Genomic DNA, 9,502 nt, shown 5'->3' with positions numbered 1-9,502 from the left:
TGGCTTTACAAAACTATATAATACATATATTCTTTAAATAAAATAAGATTTTCTAGATTCTTCTTTCACACCCTAAAGACGTGAACGACGCGTACTACAAACGCCTTACATATAGGACACTGTGACAATTGTTTGCCGCACTTTGTACAGGCGACTAAGTGACCACAGTCCAGAAGAACGCAGTCGATTACATGGTCCATGCATATTTTACACAAGTCTATCTCGTATTGACCACTCGTCGTGGAATTTTCACCTGCAAAAAAGAGTATAGTTCAGTAGCGCCATATAATGGTAAAGTGAAACAGGCAAGTTTATCCCCCACCACCCGTTTAAAAACCCTGCTTTGCCAAATAATTGCAATTGATGGCTAATGAAAAGACCTAGATGGTTTACGTTCGTTCCCGCTGAGTAGCCAATCCATCCTCTTTTAGAAACATACGGATCTATTTTCTTTAACCTAGTCCTAAAAGTTGTGGCTGTGAGACTGTTTTCTCCGTGATCCGCCGTCAAGATTAAAAAAAAATGTAAAGTCCAAAATTAAACATACCTAGGGCAACTTTTTTGGTGGATGCGTATAACATTTTGACTTTATCAACCAACTCTTCTTTTTCGAGGCAGCCACGATAATTCATAAAATTGGCGGTTAAGATTTGTTTCAGTTGCAAAATAGACAAGGACTTGATTTCTTTCTCGTTCGTCACGTCCTCGATTGATTTCCATAAACCATTGCTTTGACTTAACCGTTGATCAGAATCGCTTGTCTGACTAGAATTATTTTGGTTAGATGTAGACGGTATTTGGTTACTAGAAGTTGACTGCTGGCTTGGTTGCGAGTCTGCGTGTGAAGACTGCTGATGTAAGGGAGGTTCGTTATTAAATTCCAAATCTTGTTGTGAAGAAGCCGGCTACAAAGAAGAATTGCAGAGAAAATCATACAATTTTCAGTCACTGTACGAACTGCTATCAAACAGCATTCTTTGTAGGGAAGAGATAAAAAAAACAATACAGGCCCGCATTTGTGAAAATCGTTTCGGGGCAGAATAGTGGTGGGTAAAGGAAGGTGGGATCTGAGGGAATACTACCGTTAGCCTTGATGTACAGAAAAAGAACTACTTAGATTATATAACACCAAGGCAATTCATTATTAAATATTATTGTTGAAATCAATATAAGAACAGACCTAATTTCTTTCTTCCAAAGTAATTAAGAATATTACCTCCTCCTCAAGATGTCTAAAAAATTGATCTAGGTGGATAGCATCTGGGATAATTAAAAAGTCATCGACTAGTTTTATAAAAATGACAGTCATTGGAAGTATAAGAGGAAAAAATAAGTAGCAAAAGAAAATTGCAAAGAAAGACTAGGAAGTGTATTTCTTCGAATTCTTAAATATCTTTTACTGCTTTAGATATTTTTATACACTACATGAACATATTTTTTTAAGAATCTTACCTGTGGTGCTAAGCACAATACTTTCCCGTTAGAAAACAATGCTAAATTTAGGTTCATTTGAATTATGCAGAAGGCAACCATATACTAAAAGTTGGAGAAGCCTATAACTTATTAAACTAAAATTTGCCAGTCAAAATTGTTAGCAGCTCTAATTATTTGTTATGCCTATTTTTTGCCACTAACTCAAAGTTTCTTCTCTTTTTGTTTTGTTGATATTTTCATATCTGCTGAAATTTTGAAATCACCTTTCTGACCATTACGCGCTTTCTTAGTCATCTGTCAATCAATAATAATAATTGAAAATGGCACTATTTTGTCCAGCCCTGATTTCCACTGACCCATTTGTTGTCACCTACTAAAAATATCACCACTGAGCACTGAAAATGTTAAAGCAAACAATTTCAAATCTCAAAAATGAATGTTTTCGTTAAAACAGGTCATATTTACCAAACCTGCAAAGTTTGTCCTGCAGAAATTCCTACTTAAAGAAAAATACATATATACCTCTTCACATGAATTATTCAGATCAATTGGTGCGTCAATATTTTCCTGCCTATCAGTATTTACGTTCTCTGAAGTTGCCTCACCTTGAGCTTCAACGCTATTTGATTGAGATTCAGAGGCAAAATTGGAATTAAAGAATTGTTCATTTTGATACATACGGCTCTCTAAATTAAAGTTATTGTCTTCATGTACAGAAGAAACATTAGCTGTTGGTGAATCAACAGTGTCATCACTTAATTGCAGATCATTGTCCAAGGTCTGTGCATTTTCGCGTTGACGTTGTTGGTCTTCAAGTTGTCTTGCAAATTCTGCTTGTCGCAACTCCTCAATATGTTGTTTACGCATTATTTCGTTTTCAATATCATGTCCACTTTTATATCCATTCGTTTCAGCAAATTCCATAATCAAATCAACTAAATGGTATTTCTCAGTGCAGTTGTTGACTGAAATGTTCTTCATGTTAAGGAATTCTGTCAGATGTTTACTTGCAAGTAGGAAGAGTTCTTCTCGCTTTATGACATCGTGTCCAAGCACTATACACTGTAAGCAGGCTGGGTTACTGAGATTTTTTAACTTGTACAATAAATCGGCTTCATTTGCTTTGACTTTTGAAAAACATTGGTCACAAAAATGGTACATGCATAATCGACATTGAACCTGTAAAACAAAATTTAGATTTCAATTGATAAGACTTTTCTGATTAAAAAATTCTTTTTTTTTTGGTAAATGTATTTGAAAAATTGATAAATTTAAATTCAAATTGGACGTTTCTCTATTTATTAAAACCTGGTTTTACAATCTTGTCACAAGCATATCTTTAGGATAAAAATCTGGTTTTACAAACATACACAAAAGATCAGTTGATAAATATGAACTGTTTTATCCTATACTGGGCACTATTTTACTGAAGAAACCGCTACAATGTAAAACAAAGCAAGCAAACTTTAGTGAAATTTAAACGCTGTACAATATCCATACAGTATACAATAAAAGGGATCAATTTTATCTGAAAACAAAGTATACTAATGTTTTTTTATAAGATACCAGATGCTAAAGCATCAAGATAAATAAGAAACTTTCAGTGCTGATTTCGGGTCGTAATTTTAACAATAGCTTGTTTGTTAATTTTACAACAAACACAATCAGAGTGGTTGTGTTTTACTTGCAAAAATGCAACCAAAACAGTAGAACTTAACTTTCCCAGCAGCGTTTAAAAAAAAACTACATCAAATTATTTTTCTTCTACTTTATATACATTTACTAATGTCACATAAACATGTTGCATTGTATTTTTTATCTGATGATAATGTTTTTGTGACTTGAATGACTTGGATTTACTTCAATGCATTTATCAGGTTATACCGGGTAATAAAGGACTTATAAACTGTTTATCCGGGGACTACATTGAAAAACAGCAACCTCGGTTATTTGCATAGACCTCACTGTGTCTGGTTCATGACGTCACAATCTCGGTTGCAAACTTTTATACGGCATGCAAATACATCATTGTGTTAATATCCCTTTATGGGATTTAGAAAGGGTATTCAACTCGTGCCAAGTTTTGTTGCAAATTTTATGCAATTGGTAAACAGTGTTAATCACAAAAACAAAAGCTCTGGAACTAGTATCATTTTGAATTTTTGATTGTTGTTGTTCTTTTTTCTATTTTGTTTATGTAACCGTTAGATTTTTGTAAAGTTTACACCCATAATCATTTTGCATGTCAAAAACAATATTAACAATTTTTCTGAGGTCAAAATGACATTATGCAGAACAGTGTTTTCAAATTCCAAAATCTTCAAATGTTATTATCTTCAGAACAAAGCTTTTTTAAAAAATTTAAAAAAAATGTTAATTAACTTTTTAAGCTTTACAACATATAAAAAGTTTCAAATCACTGATTGCCTTGGTTTCTGGTTTATAAAGATGACATCTAAGCCTGGTGCTTATAGTATTAATGCATGTCATGTAAAGTTCATTTTACTGTGTGTAATACAGCACAAATCATATACCTAACGATCAACGTCTCTGTTATCTCCTAACTATTATACCTTATTCGATCACTCACATAGAGGATTGAATATTGTGTATTTCTAATGTATAGTGTTTTACTTACTTTCTTTTTAAAAAATCCAAGTTTCAGAGAACAATCTTTACAAAATTTTGTTGGCATACTTCACTTCACAAATCTGAAAGAATAAATATGGATTAATAACAGACAATATCAAAAAATACAGACCAGCTTAGCTCAGAAACTCAATATGCACTGTTATAAAACACCACATTGCAATACCCTTTACAGAAAAAGTATTTGCAATCCTCAGAAAGACAACAATAACAAACAATATTGGTAATTCTAATACACAAAATATTACAACAATGTGGCAAATATACAATATCATGACATTACAAGGTCTTGTCTATTGTAACTATTATTGCTTAAAACATTAAGGTTAGGTTAAGTTACCGAACTCTTGGAAAAATATCACCCTTAAAACACATTTTAGTCATAACATGAAAAATATTTATAGTCATAACACAGCTCCCAAGTAACAGAGACGCATACAATCAGGTGCACAATATGACCAAAATTTTCCTGTGCACCTGTTGTGGGATACCATTTTAAGAAAACATATCTGCTCTAAATTTAGCGATTGGAACTGCATGCTAATATTTTTTTTACAGAATGTATAAATCTAGCTAGCTTTAGCTATTATAGCTATATCTTACTGCTCTGTGTCTGAGACAGGAATAGTGGATGTCTGGAATGTAATTGACCAACATTAGTTGTGTTGACGTCAAAATCATTAATTTAACTCTAATTTACATGAATGAAGCCATTACAATGTGCTTTGAGGCCAAACGTCTTGGGAACAGACAGGTGATGTCATTCTTTTTTTACCTTTAAATTTCTTTAACCCTTCGTTTCTAAAAAATAATTCTTGTAGCATCTACGTGTCATTGCTGACAATATCGAAATTCATATAACATATCATTTCCATTGTTCTTCTGCCTAAGTGCATTTTTACAATGACTTTATCAGCATTGACTTTATAGGCGGTCAAGAAGGGTGATAGCAGAACATTAAAAGTGTGCATTGCCTGCGTAAAAGAGAGCATGCCATCCTTAAGTCAACCACACGTCCCCGAAGGTCAGTCCTTGACCGCGTGACTGAAACTAGCTGAAGCAAATGGGGATCTGGCATTGGGGCGAATGTATTACCGCCCTATTCAAAAATATGTATACCCTTGTTGATTGTTTTGAACTGGAAGTGGTTTTTGGCTTGATTTAGTGTTTGTCTTAATTGTTGGCCATAAGTTTGGTGAGACTCATATCCCGGTTGGCCTAGGTTGAAAATAGGAAGGGCATTCATTCGTAAAAGTTTTTCTTCAAACTTATGATCATGTCCACAAACAATAGAAACAAGTTTACCAGGGCCACTGCATCTAGTGTTGGTGTTGCAACCGGTAGGGCCATTCTTGGGTCGGTTAGATTGACAATAAGCAAAATCTCACTGCCTACTCACAGCTACTCTGAATGTAGGATCTATGCGCAAGCGTGGAGGGGGAATTGAAGAGACTATGAAACGTAGGCATGTAAGGGACACGTTTTATACAAATTGAAACGATTATGATCGCTTTGAGATTGTATCATTATTTTCTAAAATCATTTACGGATGGTTTCATGAAATGAAGGTGAAATGATTTGAAACAATTGTGAAACGATTGAATTTTATTTTAAACTCTAAGCTTGAAAATGATATGAAGTGGAAGCAAATGGGATATGAATGGGAAACGATTCCGAAACTATTTTGAAATAAATGCAGAAAAAACTTTTAAAACGAACTTAGAAAAGAATTCTGAAGTGAATTGTTCTCCCAAAACAATAAAAAAAGTGATAAAGTAATTGCTTGAAACTATTTTTAGACATTTCTTTCTCACTTCCATTGAATGGGGTGATAAAACTACGTATAGTTTCAAAACCAACTATGGCTATATTTGATCCCGTTTTTATCATTTTTAAACGATCTACGGCGATGTTTTACCTTCTTACGATCGCTTTCAAGGGAAAGGGGATGCAACCGAGTGCAGCAATTACAGAGGTTTAAAACTGCTGGTACAAGTTTTGACAGTTGTTGAACGAGTCATTGAAGTTGTCATCAGGAAACAAATTGATATCAACAGTAGGCAACTTGGCTTTATGACTGGTCTTAGTATAACTAACACAATTTTTATTCTAGTACGTCAATTACACGAAATACACTTGGGTAAAAAGAAGGATTTGAATTTTGCATTTGTTGACCTGGGCATTGCGAAAGGTTGGTGTTGAAAAATGTGTGGTTCTGACCATTCAAGCTATGTATGCAAACCCTAAGTTAGGCGTTAAAATAAATAGGCAGTTCTTTAGAGTAAAAGTTGGTGTACATAAGGGTAGAAAATGTTAAAAAAACCGATCAGGGTAGAAAATGTTAGGTGGCCATGTGCTAATGCCTAAAACATGGGTATATACATAAACGCTGCTCTGGTATTGCTGGTGCGCTATGAGAATCACCTGGGTACAGATGTGGAAAATGCAGAAGTGGAATTTAAATCAGGTAGAAAAAGTTAAATGAGGTGAATGACGTGTTTTCTGTCTAATCATAATTGTTATATCCTAAGAAAAGGACTTGTAAATGGTTTCAACTATTGCATTAAATTTGCCAACCAGAGAAAATAAACTTATCCAAGTCAGTAAGTGTTTTGCGAAATTCAATTTTATGTTTATCCAGTTTCATACTTGGACAATCTGGTACGATTATCTATATAATATATAACATATTTTAATGTTTCATTTTGTCCGATGTTTGTTAAATTTTGAAGCTAAATTTTTTATTAACATACCAATCACACGTTTAATTTGTATTCCAAGCAACCCAACCTAAAACCAGGATAAACCCCACCGTTAAAAATAGAAAACTGTCATGTATCAACAAATCACTTGGCAACATTAGGCAAAATTCCATATACGGTATTTATAGCTATCTCTTTTGTTTTTGTTTCCTTTTTACCAATCAGTTTCATTTTCACCCATCAGTTGTACCCAAGCTTATTCACATTAAGGAAGGGGATATGGAGATCATAAATTAGACTCGTCCTAATAAGAGATGACTGGAAACTCCTGCTAGCTGGATGTTGCAGGGAGTTTTCTGGTAGGGCGCCGACCCTTAGGGAGTTTGCGTAGCTTAAAAAGAGCACTCCAGGACTCCTCATCAAAGCCATGGCCCCTCCAGGTAATAATAGAAAGGGTATATCCCTAGATATTTTTGAGGCTAGCCATGCAAAATATGCACGTCAAATCTATCTCTAGCTTTCAGGTAGAAGTACCACAGACTACCATGGTACCACAGAATACCAGTGTTTTTTTTGACGCACAGAAGTTTCAATAATGCCACAGTATGTTATTTATACATTTTTAACCATGTACATATGACATGAGCCTAACAAAACAAGAATAGGTATAAATTTCAACTCTTGGAGTTGGGTACTAAGGTAATTGCTGAGGGGAGAATATAAGAGTTGCTAAATTTTATGGTTGAAAGTCGTATCTACTCTCTTTCTTAGAGCTTATTATTTCTTTATAGGATACGTTAAATTGTGTTCAACACTAAATGATACTAAACAAAATTCTGCCTGAGCACTTTACATGATGCAGAAGAGAATTAATTTCTGCTTTTTTCTTAATTTAATTGTTTCTAACTGCCACAAAGTTTGGTTTATAGAGAATATCGAAATAAAAGAGATAAACACACTTTCCAGTTAATAAAAGTTCAAAGTTGAAAATGTAGACAGAACTTAAAATAAAAAAAGTAAAAAAAGATTTTAATTACATAATACCAGACAACTATAGTTAGCAGTTATATATTAAATAGCTATTATTGTTTTTAAATGTACAGGTCTACAGAAGGAGAGCAGTATCGCCAATTAGTCAGTAGCAATAGTAGTAACTCACTAACTCACTGGCTACCAACTTTCCAACTACCTAACTTCATGACTTAAAAGTTCCCATACTGTAGCAAAACTAGCGTTTCTTTTTGATTTTACAAAGATTTATCTTTATTTCTTAAAACTATGTTATTATGGTTTCGGATCCTCTCTATTTTTTAGTCTGCAATGTTGGATAATTTCAGTTGCTCAGTCATATAGCTACACAACCAAGAAGTAAAAACAGAACATATATATAGCTATAAATTTTTTAAAAACATACTTAAAAAAGCTTTCCCAGCCACTGTTATTTTGTGGTACCCAAATCCAATTTTTTTTTTCAACATACAAACTAGATATTGAAAGATAAAAACTAAGAAACTAGTGTCTTTTATTACTGTGTCTAGTGTCTTTTAGTCTCTTACTGTAACAATGTTTTTTGTGAATCAAGTTTTCTCAAACCATGTATATATATATACTGTTCACATAAAAAAACACACATTTATATTTTGACCTAAAGTTTTTAATTTTTTCTTGTAATTTGTGAAAGAATTTGAACCTTTGTGAAAATTAATGCTCTAGCTATACACTAAAATAGCTAGCTAGCTACTGCATAAAAAATAATATACATTAGCACAAATAGATTTTTTTTGCACTGTCCAAAAATTCATGTATATATTTATATATGCATAAAAATAAAAATATTATTGAAGCCAAGAAATTATCCCAAATTGAAACCCCAGACGAATTTTTATAAATCAGATTTTCTAAACTTCGTATTTTGCAGTACATGGACATTTTTCGGTAAAATTTAAAGTGGCATAAAAATATTGTAACGCAATAAAAAAAAAACAAGCATGCTACGCAAGATTTATAACTATGATAAAAAAGATAAAAGAGTATTAATTACATATCAAGACCAAAATACTGCGGTACTTCTAGCTACCTGTCCTGGTTTCATTTAAACAATTCCTTGTTTATAACTTTAGGCTCGTTCTTTACTTAAACAGTCATCAAATTACTTTTTAAAAACGGCATTTTTTGCCTCTTCTATCATCTCGTTACCAGGGTCTCTTGCCTTATTTAATTTTCTATCTTTAAATGGAGAGGGAGAGAGTTTATTTAAAATAATTAGTTTTGTATTTTGTCAGGGAATGAAATTCTTGTGTCATATTAATGAAATCGTCTTCTGAATTTTAATCCAAACACTCGAACGGAGTGTTTTTCTCCTTCTCATTTAATTTGGTTGGAGGATCCTAAGACAGGATTTATTCTATATCGTTGTCGTGAAACAACCTTGTTTGATACTTTAAAAGACTAGTCGTAAACCAGTGACAAAGTCCACGGAGATTTCCGACCCCGTCTCCAGGGCTGTGGCCCCTCAGCCGTTATTAAGGAGTGGCCAACAATTTTCGCCGATATCAACTTTATATCAACAAGGCAAAATGCCCTGGGAACGAGTTGGGGGATTTCCCCATCGCTTCTTGCACCTGCTATCTTTACCCACAGACAGAAACATGCACACTTATATCGGTACTGAATATCCTTCCTTCAAATTATTGTAGAATTAATATAACGCACCAGTT

General features: G+C 33.4%; 1 protein-coding gene across 2 annotated transcripts; it reads right to left on the bottom strand.

The window, feature by feature from the left end:
• Positions 1-8,875, bottom strand: LOC130623776 (E3 ubiquitin-protein ligase RNF34-like). 2 transcript variants are annotated; one of them, XM_057439299.1, is made up of 5 exons: positions 8,827-8,875; positions 4,073-4,145; positions 1,957-2,613; positions 548-905; positions 1-253 (listed from the first exon to the last, which is right to left on the bottom strand). In XM_057439299.1, exons 2-5 carry the CDS (start codon positions 4,127-4,129, stop codon positions 66-68), a joined length of 1,260 nt encoding a protein of 419 aa, XP_057295282.1. In that variant the 5' UTR covers positions 4,130-4,145; positions 8,827-8,875; the 3' UTR covers positions 1-65. The 2 variants fall into 2 exon arrangements, with proteins under 2 accessions (XP_057295282.1, XP_057295281.1); XM_057439298.1 differs by lacking the exon at positions 8,827-8,875 and having other exon boundaries at positions 4,073-4,447.
• Positions 8,876-9,502: the final 627 nt, after the last annotated feature.

The sequence above is a fragment of the Hydractinia symbiolongicarpus genome, chromosome 13, assembly GCF_029227915.1.
Source record: "Hydractinia symbiolongicarpus strain clone_291-10 chromosome 13, HSymV2.1, whole genome shotgun sequence".
Classification (NCBI taxonomy): Eukaryota; Metazoa; Cnidaria; class Hydrozoa; order Anthoathecata; family Hydractiniidae; genus Hydractinia; species Hydractinia symbiolongicarpus.
This window is presented reverse-complemented; position numbering and strand designations above follow the sequence as displayed.

Bases quoted from the DNA above. Each gene is read 5' to 3' on its own strand.
- LOC130623776 (XM_057439299.1), bottom strand. From the start codon at position 4,129: ATGCCAACAAAATTTTGTAAAGATTGTTCTCTGAAACTTGGATTTTTT. The intron at 906-1,956 runs GTATATATGTAT...TCTTCTTTGTAG, and splicing joins TGAATAATTCATGTGAAGAG to CCGGCTTCTTCACAACAAGA. The intron at 254-547 runs GTATGTTTAATT...TCTTTTTTGCAG, and splicing joins CACCAAAAAAGTTGCCCTAG to GTGAAAATTCCACGACGAGT.